The sequence below is a fragment of the Vidua chalybeata genome, chromosome 20 (genome assembly GCF_026979565.1).
Source record: "Vidua chalybeata isolate OUT-0048 chromosome 20, bVidCha1 merged haplotype, whole genome shotgun sequence".
In the NCBI taxonomy this organism is placed as follows: domain Eukaryota; kingdom Metazoa; phylum Chordata; class Aves; order Passeriformes; family Viduidae; genus Vidua; species Vidua chalybeata.
In genome coordinates, this window is record NC_071549.1 from 8202487 (window position 1) to 8215410 (window position 12924).

Sequence of the window (12924 nt, forward strand, 5' to 3'; positions counted from 1 at the left end):
TAAGTTCTGTGATGTGTCTCAAAAATTGCCTTGATAATTTCTGTGCCATTGGCTGGCTCAACAAAAGGAATGAGTGAATCCTTCGATATGAAATGGTCTCTCAAAAAGTGAAAAGGGGTGTGTGTGGAGAGAATACAAAGCACTGTGTTTGCTTTCCTTGTTGCAGCTTTACTTTGGATAGAGTTTTGCCAGGCTGTTGGTTTAGTGCCTTTTGCCAATATCAAACTAACTTGTAACACACCACAGCACTGTTTTTATGGCTGGCAGGTGTTTTAATGTTTCATTTCTTCATATGTTTTCTGCATTCTTTTTCTCCTTAGTTTCACTTCTTAATTTGAAATGACTGCAGTGGTATTTCTGTTTGTACAATACCACAAATTGCAGCGAGTCTGTTTCTCAGCATTTTAATGGGTATGGGAAGCAGTTTTTTGCTTTGGGTGAGGTGAGGTCATCTGAACTGAGATTTTTCTAAGGACTGAAGATGTCTTTCGTAATGTAGCTTCTGAACTAATTGAGCTGTTCTTGCTGCCAGTGGCAGCAGAGGCCACGCTTTTAATTCAGAAGCCTTCCCTGGGGTGGCAGCAGCACTGGAACAGTAACCAGTGAGATTTCAGACTGATTCTAAAATGACAGGTGAAGACTTCCCAGTGCTGTGAGACAGACAAGCAGAGGGATTTCAGGCAAGCAAATTCTTGGCTGGAAAATTAATGAGAAATAGACTTGATCCCTCTGCTAGAGCTGCAGGCAGACAGACTGTTCTGAAACATACTGCCTAATGGAGTGGAATGAAATCAAGATGAAGTAGCTCATATTCAACTAGCAAAATCCAACTAGCAAAAACATGGGCTCAGGAAGTCTGAAAGATGTCTTGTAACAGCTGGGCACTTCACTGAGCAAACTGCAAGAGGTTTGGGGAGGATTTTTTGAGCAGACATGTTTGAAATGAAGCCTCTCTCAGAAGATTCTTGTGGCCAGCTTTTAGAAACCTTCTCTAGTTGTATGATTCAGTTTTTCCCTCTTTCTTTTTTTTTTCTTAAAACATGAGTGAAACTCACTTCAGTGTCAGTTCTTGGAGGTTACAGGCAGGCATTTTCTCTGGGAAGCTTATGACCATAATGCTGAAGTCTGATGTACTGTTTGTAACTTTGCACAGTTCCTTATCATGAGACATAACAACATACACCAGGAACAGAACACTTAATCAAATTTCAGGCCTAATTTTGAAAGAGGAGGAGCATCTTTGAGTAGGTGAGGTGTTTATACAAAGCCCTCTGTTTAAATGATAACTTAGAGCTCTCCCATTTGCTTTAGGAGAGACTGCACTTGTACCTAAGTGTGGACTTCCTCTGTCAGCTTTTGAAAAAAGATTCAGTCTGACAGACTAAAAAGTAAACAACTGCTCAAAGTCATGTCCCCAAACTGTTCCATCTGAATAATCTGGTTCTTTTTAGTTCCTAGTTTTCTTGCAGGAACATGAGCTGCCTTTGTCTGTAAATGAAGCCATTACACACAAAACAAGTCATTAACATGCAATGTCCCATTCATGCTCTTGTTTGCAAGAAGATCATCCCAGGCCTTGAGAACCTCTATTCAGCCTGGGATTTCAATGCTGGTTATGCCATTCCTGCTGAATCCAACCACTTTATTTGTCTTGGTGCAGGTTGCCAGATGTACTGCAGCTGCCAGGACAGCTGTCAGCCTGAAATTGTGCCTATTTGGCAGCTTGGGGGTCTCATCAGTGTGGTGTAGCAATAGTTCAAATAATCCATGGGCCAAATCCATTCTCCTTGCTATCTATTGAGCTAATGATCAAATACATTGCAATATTTGCAATTTAATGGTGTTCTCTGGAATTTTGGGCTTTATCAATATATTTTGCAAGCACTGCAAACAGAATTTTACCTTATTGTTTGTCATCTCCACAGGTTCTCCTATACCACCATCTCAGTCTCCGCAGTCACTTCTGATGGGAGCGAGGTTGCAGAGTGCTCCTACTCTCACAGATATCTACCAAAACAAGCAGAAGCTCAGAAAGCAGCATTCAGACCCAGTTTGCCCATCCTATGCTGGGTATGGATACAGTCATTCTCCACAGCCAAGCAGGCCAGGTAGCCTGGGAACATCCCCTACCAAGCACATGGGATCCTCACCCAGGAGCTCAGACTGGCTCTTCAAAACCCCACTGCCAACAATCATCGGCTCTCCCACTAAGGTTTGTTAAATTTGCAGTTCTCAGTTATACAGTGTCTGAAACCAAGAATGTTTTGGGGGTCTAACTTTGATTTTTTTTTTTTTTTTTTGGTGTGTTCTTGCTCTTGATTCTTAAAGGCAACAGCTCCTTTCAAAATACCTAAAACTCAAGCATCCTCCAACTTGCTGGCCCTGGCAAATCGCCAGGGCTTGGCCGAAACCCCGCTGCAGCCTAAAGATATCACTGACCCAAGGGACTTCACACACTTCCACTCCAGCCAGGCAGCTGACAAACAGGCAGGAGAACAGCACAGCAAAACCACCTTTGGCAGGTAGGCACTGGAACAGAACATTTCATCAAATTTCAGGCCTAATTTTGAAAGAGGAAGGGACATCTTTGAGTAGGTGAGGTGTTTATAAGAGAGATTTCCCCAAAGCCCTCTGTTTAAATGATAACTGAGAGCTCTCCCATTTGCTTTAGGAGAAACTTGTCATCCTGGGGGAGGCAGCTGGGCAGCAGAACTGCACACAGCAACTCTCAGAGGGTGAAAAAGCTGTGAGGGGATGCTGAGCTTTGGTGTGTGCAACAAAAACATTTTGTACTGGCTATAAATATAGCAGGGACTTCCTGGAGCACTTTGTGTTGCTGTCTAGTTCCCTTTTGTTTTGATTAGCTGAATCTGGAATTTCATTGCCTCTGTAAAGCCTGTTCAGTTTTTGCTTAAAAATCTCTATGACAAAATTTGCAATATAAATTTTTCAAGAGAAAAAGGTCTCTCTATTTTTATGGTTTGCTCTATTTTAGAAGATCCGTGATAACAAGCAAGATTTCAATACTTTTTCTATTTTTGTTGAAAAATTCTCTGTAGTAAATACCAAGAATCTTAGTTATCCTTAGTTGCAAGTTGGATGATATTCCTGAATAACCTTTTTTTGGGGGGGAATTCCTATGTTTTCCTGTCCAGGTCTGTTAGTACTGGGAAGCTGTCAGATCAACAGGTAAAGACAACCCTTGGGGGCCAGTTATACCAAGGCAGTACAGACAGTCTCAACACAGAGAGGCCAATGGATACAGGTGAGGACCAGAGTGATACATCCAAGCTGTTTCCCTGTGCCTGGTTTTTTATGGAATGCCAGCTGGATCACAGTTCTGCTTCCAGCTTGGAGAACTGGTTCTGACCATTTTTAGCCTCAGCACAGAAGGCTTTTTTTAATGTTTAAGGGGATCTGTTCCATTTCTTTAGCATAACTTTAAAAATAACTGAGACAGGAAAATACTTATTTCTGTGCTAAACACAGAAATATCTTGACTGGCCGTGCTGGCTGGAAGGGTTTGGGATTTTCTGGTTTGGTTTTATTTTTAATTTAGCATTTGTGGCTTTTCATTTTCCACCTTAATTTCATATGAAAGCAAATTTATGTAACTCTGGGTGTTTGGTTGGGTTTTTTTCTTCTACTTTCTGAGCTTGTCCCTTGCCACCAGAAGTTCTCCCTTCTGAGCAAGTGGAAGGAGTTGTGCAGACAGGGCTGGTCTTTAGCCTCCAGATCTGTCATGATCTGCCTTTAGAATTTTTCTGTTGTGTCTTTTGCTGACATCTTCAGGCTCTCAGGGAGTCTTTGTTGCTCTTTTCTGGGTGAGAGTAGAACATTAAGATATTGAAAGTAAAAATATACATTAAGCTGCACCTTGACTGTCTGTGTCTCACCAAGAGTGTCCACTCAGCTTCTTTTATTTCCTGTGAGAACCTCTAACTAGTCCAGGGCTTGGATCTGCATCAAAGCACATTGTGTTGCAGTGCTCCAATTTGCTGCATATAATTACTTCGTGGTGTGATTATATGGAACAGGGACTGACTTGCTGAAATGTTGTCTTCCCAGCTCCAGCAGGAGCCTATGGAATTGCAATGGCAACTCCATCCATGGCAAGTGGGGCAAGTTCTCGGGCTGTCATGTTCACTGTGGGGTCCCCTCCAAGCAGTGCCACCCCTCCCACCTGCACCCACATGGTCCTCAGAACCAGAACCACCTCAGGTAAGACTTCCCTGGCAGTTGTGTGGACATTTCTCAAAGGCAGCACTTGGGTTTGTCCACTTCTGGGGCCTGATTGCTGCCTTGCACAGGGCCTACAGTAAAAGTGTTCTGGAAAGTAGAGATTAATATCAGATGGTTTCTGCCTTTCCCCCCCTAAAGAGGGTCAGAGGCACAGATTTACAATCCAGCAGTGAGTAACCTCCTGTGTACCCAGCTTTACTCCCTCACTGGGAGTGTGAGCTCTATGGCAAAGGTGGAGAAGAAAAGTCAGAATTCTGATTTTTGCCTGCTGCCATGCATTGTCCCAGAAGCAGCACACCAGGGGTGGGAGCTGCCTGCATTTTGGCAAGAATCAGCTGTGCTGCCAAGTATCAAAGAACTCGAGGTTAAGGGCTTCAGGTGGGCAGTGTGAACCACAGCACAAGCTGAAGTCCTTGTCAGCCATAAATCCCAGAGCTGTTAGGAATTGTCACTGTTGTTACAGTTCATCCTCTGCACTCCCTGCAGAGCCATGCAAGGAGCAGTGAGGAGAGCCTTCCATGGGGTCTCTGTGCTGGCTCCTCATGTGTCACTTGCTGTCACCCAGTGCTGAATCAGACTGAATGTGTGTGTTATTTCTCTTGTAGTGGGATCAAACAGCTCTGGAGGGTCTCTGTGCTCCACTAGTGGCCGTGTTTATATGGGCTCTCCTCCTGGGATTTATATGGGCTCCTCTCCTCCCGGGGCGGAGGCGGCTCCGAGTCTGAAGTACATCCCTTATGGTACTTCCCCTCCCAGCCTAGAGGGCTTTATCACTTTTGAAGCTCCTGAATTGCCTGAGGAAACTTTAATGGAGGTATAGAAACAATCATTTCATGTTTTCTAACGTGTGATGTTGGTGGAACAGATGTGATAAAAGCAGGATTGCTCCGTGTACTTTGTAGTTTCCTTTGCGCTGTCTCGCCTGTTGGTTTTTTTTGTTGAGGATCTTGAAAATATTGCTGTATCAGTAGTTGCCAGTTTCTCTTTGGTAGTTATTGCTGGCATTTCATATGTTTGAATAGGTAACCAGAGGAACATGACAGCTTTTGTCCACCAGAGCCTCCCAGAGAGGCCACTGTTAATGCCAGTGGACGTGTGTGCTGACAGTAACCAAGCCCCTCTGGGCATTTCATTGCTTCTTCACAGCCAGGGAATGATGTTCAGTCCTACTTGTGGGAAGACTGTCCTATATTTTTTTAAGATGTGTGGGGGAGTGACCCTTTAAAAACACAAATTGGGGTGGTCTTTCACCAGAATGCTATTCTTGGAGTGTACATTTCTCAAGACAGATTGCTGTTCTGGTTTCTTATTCACATCTTGCTGGAAGGTGTTTGGGTCCCTATTGAATATCTCTTATAACATGAATGCTTAACACTACACTGTATTCTTCCCACAGATAGAATTTTAAATGTATTTAGACTTGTATTATTAGTGAAAATATTATAAACATTGCTAAGATATGTTTGATTAGTTTTGAAGGCTTCTTTTTGAGGAGAAACTCTGCATGTGTACTGTGTGTTTTACTGACAGAGCAGCAGTGAGTTGTTTGCTCAAATTGAAGTTTTTAGTCTGAAGTGTAAACTTTGGTAACAGCCACCTTTTAACACAATTTAATTCCAGAACCAAGTGTAAATCAGAGTGAGGCAGATAAGTTCTTTTGGAGGTATTAAGTCTATTACATAATAAAAGCCAAATGTTCCTCCTGGCTCCTCACACAAGTGCCAAGCATACTTTTGTGTTGCTGATAATAGAATAAGTCATTTGTCCCACTTGTGATTCCTTTAGTTCCTCAGGTTTCAACACAGAACTCCATGTACCAATTCCTTTGGCTTTGTTGAAAGACTCTTAAGTATAAGCTACAATCTCTTGAATTCATTAACAAAGAAGAGAACAAGTTCAGATCTGTTGGGGCCCATTTGGTTCTGCCATCCCTAATGCTGCCTCTACCACGATGTGATTCCTGCACAGAACTGACATAGCAAGAAACCTTTAAATGATTAACAAGAGTTTCAAATGTGGCTGATGGCTTAGAGTGGTTAAATTGCTGTCATCTTTCCCTCTGACAGAGAGAGCACACAGACACACTGCGTCACCTAAACATGATGCTGACATTTACAGAGTGTGTTCTGGATCTGACAGCAGTGAGAGGAGGAAACCCAGACCTGTGCACTTCTGCTGTGTCACTGTACCAGATCCAGGAGAGCATCGTTGTGGATCAGATCAGCCAGCTCAGCAAAGAATGGGGGTGAGTATGCAATCAAATAGAGAATTAGTGAAGATCCAACACGTCAAAAATGTATTGAAACTCTACCCTTCTGCTGGGAGTGATTGTTTTCCTGTAGAGAATCTTTATAGGAATTATTTTTTTAACAACTGAAGACAGAGCAAAGACAAAAGATTTTTTTTTTCTGGTCTGCCACTTTTCTGGGGAAAGTGTTGAGTTCAGGCTTGAGGTGCAGCAGTGCATTTCTGAGCATGGAAATTTGTGTGCCAGCTTCTGGCAGATCTCATCCTTTCCTGTTGACTGAAGCCCTGAGGTGGAGGTTGGGAGGGGAGAAGAAGTGTCCAAATTTGGTTTCACTGGAAAAAACAGTCAATCAGCCCTAATACCAAATCAAAAGCAAGGAGAAATATGAGAAATCTGAAGTGGTCGGAAAGGGCAGTTCTACTTCCTGCCTTCTTCCTGAAGTAATAAAAACCCAACAGAAAACCCCTGTAAAGTGTTTGCCTTTCACAACGGAAAGAATTCCAGGGGGATAGGAAATGAAAAGTACACCCTGTCACTTGTGGTGAGACACTGACCTCGGGCAGAGAGTCCCCACAAATAAGTGCTCCTTTTTCAAATGTCTGCATTTAAAGCAGTTTGTCTTTGCTGCTGCAGCTCCTAAATGAGCAGATGTCCCCTCACCCCATGACTGAGTGTTTGGGAAGGGAGGGGAGGGGTGGAGCTGCATTTTAAACATTTCTCTTCATTTTCTGCTGTTGCTGGGTCTTGTGGGGTGTTGTGATTCAAAAGTGGTGTCTGCCCCTGGCTTGATTGCGTTCAAAAAAGGTATTTTGATGCAAAATTTTTTTTTTCCCCTCTTCTCCCTAGACAAGTGGAGCAGCTGGTGTTGTATATGAAAGCTGCCCAGTTACTGGCATCTTCTCTGCATCTGGCCAAAGCACAGGTCAAATCTGGCAAACTGAACCCATCCACTGCTGTTAAGCAAGGTAGATGCAACATCATCTAATTTGCTTTACTTGTGAATTTTCTTTGCTGATACAACACCCAGAAAGTTGAAGTTGCAACATTTGTTTTGTTTTTCTTCTCTGCAGGAGAACTGTAGATATGTAGAATTGCACAATTCTCATAGTAAACAGCCAGAAACAGTTAGGAAATGGGTATTCATTAACTTGAAATGGAAATTATTTGATACATACTCAAGTCATTGAAGTGGTGGAGTAAATAAACACTAAAACTACTAGTTCAAACAAGTTTACTTTGCAAAGCTGAACTTAGGCTGAGTTGTTTGGGTTTTGTTTGGCTTTTTTTTTTTTCAAAATCTTCTTGCCTTTCTCCCAGTTGTGAAAAGCCTCAACGAGAGATACAAATTCTGTATCGGAATGTGCAAAAAATTGACAGAAAAGTTGAATCGTTTCTTTTCGGACAAGCAAAGGTTCATTGATGAAATCAACAGTGTAACTGCAGAGAAACTCATCTACAACTGTGCTGTGGAAATGGTGAGTCCCTCCTCTTCCCTGAACTTTAGGAATTGCTGCCTTCTCTCACAGATCTCTTCTACATAACCAGAAAATAGAATTGTTGTTGTCAGTGGCCACAAAGGAAAGTTAACTGCTTTAGTGATGAGAGGGAATTCTTGTGTCACACAAAAGATTCTGGCAAATGTTGTGCTTAACCCTGATAATGGTGGTGTTGTGCACAGTTAATTTGTTTCTTTACAAGAGAATGCAGGTGTGAGAATGAGCATATTTATTCATATCAAAAAGTGCTTTTATAGATTTTTTTGTGCAGAATATTGTCACAGTACAGGTGCTGTGTCCTCTCAGAATCACAGAATGGTTTGGAAGGGACCTTAAAGATCATCTATTTCCACCTTCATTTTGTTATCTTAGTTACAACAACACATCAGCTAAATCAAAGCTGAAAAATAGTTTCTTAATGACACTTCTAGGTGATTAATTCTGAATTTTTCATTTTGCTACTTGCCTAACGGAGTTTCTGAAACAGAATGTCCTGACTGATTGCAGGTGCAGTCAGCAGCTCTGGATGAGATGTTCCAGCAGACTGAAGATATCACATATCGATACCACAAGGCAGCCCTGCTGCTGGAGGGACTGGCTAAAATACTGCAAGACCCTGCAGATATAGAAAATGTACACAAGTGTAAGTTCAGCTGATTAATGAAAATTGCATGGAATTAATTCATTGTAAAATAAGTCTGGTCATCACCTGTGTTGTGCCTGTCTCTGCAGATAAATCCAGCATTGAGCGAAGGCTTTCTGCACTCTGCTACAGCACAGTGGCTGTGTATGAGCAGTAGGAATATCCTGAGGACCAGATGGTGTGAACATAAGGGACCACATCAGTGATACTGCACTTTTTTCACTACAGCTTCATTGTTGTCCTTGTTCTGCCCCATGTGGAAGATGATTCTTACATTTCTGTGGTGACTACCAAAGAAACAGCAGCATATTCAAAGAGGAGAAATTCCAAAAGTACACTTGCCTTACCAATCCAGCAGCTCCTTTTCCTTCCTAGCAACAGAATTTAAAAGAATCTCTCTTCACATTTCAAACTGATCCTTGTACGTGTGCTTTGAACTTGAATGATCAGGGTTTGTTGTTTTTCCCTCGTGAGGTTTTTAGAGAGCTGATCCTTCTGCATCAGGTACAAAAAAGACATTTCCCTCAGAAGATTCCCTCAAGAGTTTTTAAGCTGTTCAGTAAAATGTGGCTGAGTGAATTTGGGAAACCCTAACCATGTGCAAGTGCTGCTTGAAGCTTTTTGGGGCTCAGCTGCCTTGTCTGGAGCTCACCTGTTGTACACATGGCTCAGGTTGTCATATGAAGGGATGGCAAACACGCTCTTACCCCAGGGGAAAAGTGGGGGTGGAAGAAATTCTTTCCATCTGTGCAAAATCCCCAGGGGATTTTCAGCTGATGTGGATACTATTTGATGATCTTCTTCCAAAATATTTTGTTTTGCACTAATTTACTAAAGCAACTGTATATTCATTTTTGAAGAACTATATTAAAAAAAAAAAATCTAGAGAAAGAAGGCACAATGGACTTGGCTGAATTTCATTTCAGTGTACATAAAATTCTTTTCAGAATTTCAAATGTAGCTTCTAGAAGACTTTCAAACAAACTGTGTAAAAACTTGTATTCATGTGAACCTTTCCATTTTATACCTATTTGTCTAATACTTGAGTAACTACTGCTCTGGACTTTCTCAATAATAGCAATGTTGAGTTGCTGGTTGTTTGTTTTTTCTATAGATTTGGTTGCATCTTTTGTTGTGCATGCAATATGTGCATTAATGCCTGCAGTCTTTAGGGGTGTAGTGACAGTTCTCTGTAGTTTGTTTCTTGGGCAGTATTACAATAAATACTGTAAACTGAAAGGTTCTGCAAGGAACCATGCAAAAAAAAAAAAAAAGATAAAATAAAAAACAAACCATAAAATAATGTTGTGGTTTGAGATGCTGATAAAATGATGTAGAATCTCTACATATAGAGTGTGTGAAAAATCAGGATTATTTTGTGTGCATTTTGGGGGAGAGGTGGGAAGCTTCATTTAGCCTTATAGGCATTGTCATTTCAAGCATCCCATGAGATCATCAGGACAGCGATTTGCAAAGTATTTAGGCAGATCAGCTTCTCTGGAAATGGTTCCTATACTTTGTTTTTGGGACTTTTTTGTTACTCAACTGCTTGAATACTTGAATAAACCATTCTCCAGGACAAAATCATTTTAATTCTCTTAAACACAGTGGTCTGAACTATTTGACAAAGTTGTACAGGGCTTACACATCAAAATATTGTTTCAGTGTTGGGATAACCATGTGTTTCCTTTACTTTGACAGAGTAATGTACTTTTTACCTTATTTATCTGTATGAAATTCCAACAGTTAATTTGAAAGTGTTTGTTTTTATAATGTTTGTATTTTTAGGTCTTTAATACGGTGTTTCTACCTCTCCTTTGTAATTGCATGCATTATTCTTGGAACTAGGTAATAACTCACTGAACTGTTGCGTAATAGCCTTTTTATTATGGCCTGTATAAATGTATATTAAGGTAAAAATAAATACTGACACTAGAAGTGTTTCTATGGTACAACTGAGTTTCTGTGTCTCTGTGACCAGAGGTGTTAAATTTAGGAAAAATTCTCTACTTGCCTGGGTAAAGTTGTTGTTGAATGTTCCCCTCAGCAGCTGGCCCTGCCAGCAGGGCAGGATGGGGCAGCATCCTTGAGTTCATTATCTCTGGATAGCTCAGGCACAAAGTGTCCCTGAGTTTGTTTTTCCCTGGCTTTAGGAAGACAATTTACCCTGAATCTTTTTTTTTTTCCTATTTTTTTTTTTTAACTTGGAAGATGAAAATGCAAAGTAGGATCCTGGGTAACAGCTGTATGATCTTTCAACAAGGTGATTATTTGTTGCTTCTAGCAAAGGGGAGCTGTTTGGGCTGCCAGAACAGCAAATACAGAGCTAATTGACAAAAGCTGGCAGGAAGTTACAATTTCTATCCAAAGCTGACAAAAAATGGGCTTTGTTCACCTCAGAGCCTGTACCCTCTGCCCAGCTGAGGTATGCTGAGGTAGCTGCTGTGTGGATATTGTATTTTTGAGTTGTACTATCAAATTTTCTCCAATTTATTATTAAAAACCCCTCCACTTGTGAGTGGCACGTAAAGAGGATAAGGAAGGAGTGAGCTGGGAATGCTAATGATATGTCTGAGCCTGAAATCTAGGAACAAAGCAACAGCCTTAATGCACAAGTCTAGGAGATAGGCTGCTTTTCTCAAGAACTCACTGGGTTTTGTTGGTTTTCTTTCTTTCCTTTCAGGATTCAAGCTCATTCTCCTTCCCCTCTTGCCAGCAAGGCTACAGCTGCACAAACAGGAGGAGAAGAAAAGGGCTATTCTTGCTGGCTGTTTTCAGGAGGAGGAGACCAATGTTCAGGGCCTGTCTTTCTGCATAAACTCATTCCACAAAGATCCTGAAGCTGTCCTCTGTCTTTGGCTCTCTGTGCTGAACAGCAGGTGCTTGTTTTTAATAAATACCCTTTTTCCCCCAACCTTTAAAAGATAGAACTTGAAAGGAGAGATTTGCTGTGCTTTTCTAGCTCAGCTCTCCAGCATCTCCTTGAGTGTTGTCCACTTGCTCCATTCTGTCCATTTTACAAAATGTCAGCTGAGGAATCTAAAACACATTTTGATTCTGACATTTGCTGCTTTTCATAAGCAAGAAGTTGAACTTTCAACCCTTCCTCTGACACAGAGGAGGAAATCCTGTTAATGTAACTTGCAACTAAGATGCTACAAGTTATTCTAAAGAGCATTTTGAGGAGGGAGCTGTTCCTGGGACTGCCTGGGTTTTGCATAGTTCTTGCCGTTATCTTGTACAGCTACATCAAGTTATTGGCACATCTCCTCGGGGTTCAGAGTCAATAACTTGTGATTCGCCCATGTCCCAGTGCTGTGCCCAGCTACAACAAAAAGGGAAACTTGCTTTTCATCTTCCTAGATGAAAAAGTGAAAGCTGGATCGTGCTGCTTCCAAAGCTTGTTGAGGCTTTGAAATTCAGATAAGCTGGCTTGTGACCTGACTTGTGTCCCACCTCCTTTCTGATTCCTGCTTCCTCCTCTATTTTGGGGGGCTTTTTAATTTAAATTTTGATCCTTTGACTTTTTTGTCTTCTCTGAGCTCTGTTTGCCACTATCTCTTTTGACAGTCCAGGATGCCTTTTAAGTCTTTAAGCAAATCTCTTTTTATCCTGAACTTCCCCATCTGACCTGAGCCACGGTCCTGGCCGTGGCTTTTCCCAGAGTGCCCGCACAGCTCCTCCTTTTTGCAGAGGAGTGGAGTCCATCAGGGTAACCCCTCTCCTGAGGTCTCCAAGTCAGCTGGAGCCCAGCTGCAGGAAGCCTTGGCGCTGCTCCTTGGGACAAACACCTTTTCAATAGGCTTTTGTGCACAGGAGGCTCCCCCTCCTTGCTGCCTGAAAGCCAGCCGAGTGCCAGTGGGGCTGTTGAGTCTTGTTGCAGTCCTTGTGCCAATCATTCCCATTGTTTCTTTGTGTCCCTTTCACATTTTCCATGGCCTGAACTCTGGCCACAATGCAGCCCACAGACCAGGGCTGTGTGTGACACAGTATCTCCTTCTTGCGAATGTGAGCTCAGCCACAGCTTTCAAAACAAGTGATGCCATAAATGAACTGAGCTGCATTGATCCCTGTAGGTTCCCTAAAAACCTCTCCCTGTTGTTCATCTTCTGTACCCGCTTTTATGGTCGAGTGCTGCTTGGGTTTGGGATCTGGCTGAGTTATGTGACTTCCAGAAAACACTTGGAATTTGAGACTAGGCAGACATTTAAGCAGAGACTAAGGATTGTAACTGAAAATTCTGTGACTGTAGTGTGTCAGCTAAAAGGACATTTATTGATCATCTGTGTTATTTG

At 41.9% G+C, this 12924-nt stretch overlaps 1 protein-coding gene across 1 annotated transcript in view; it reads left to right on the forward strand.

Annotated features, from left to right (window-relative positions):
• Positions 1 to 10584, forward strand: part of ULK2 (unc-51 like autophagy activating kinase 2) — a 36659-nt gene extending 26075 nt beyond the window's left edge. Inside the window, exons 19-28 of the mRNA XM_053961323.1 lie at positions 1926 to 2212; positions 2329 to 2522; positions 3156 to 3265; positions 4069 to 4221; positions 4848 to 5056; positions 6309 to 6487; positions 7337 to 7455; positions 7808 to 7965; positions 8494 to 8629; positions 8719 to 10584. Coding sequence (XP_053817298.1) covers positions 1926 to 2212; positions 2329 to 2522; positions 3156 to 3265; positions 4069 to 4221; positions 4848 to 5056; positions 6309 to 6487; positions 7337 to 7455; positions 7808 to 7965; positions 8494 to 8629; positions 8719 to 8786 — 1613 coding nt within the window. The 3' untranslated portion in view covers positions 8787 to 10584. The remainder of the gene's footprint in view (positions 1 to 1925; positions 2213 to 2328; positions 2523 to 3155; positions 3266 to 4068; positions 4222 to 4847; positions 5057 to 6308; positions 6488 to 7336; positions 7456 to 7807; positions 7966 to 8493; positions 8630 to 8718) is intronic.
• The last annotated feature ends 2340 nt before the right edge of the window (positions 10585 to 12924 follow it).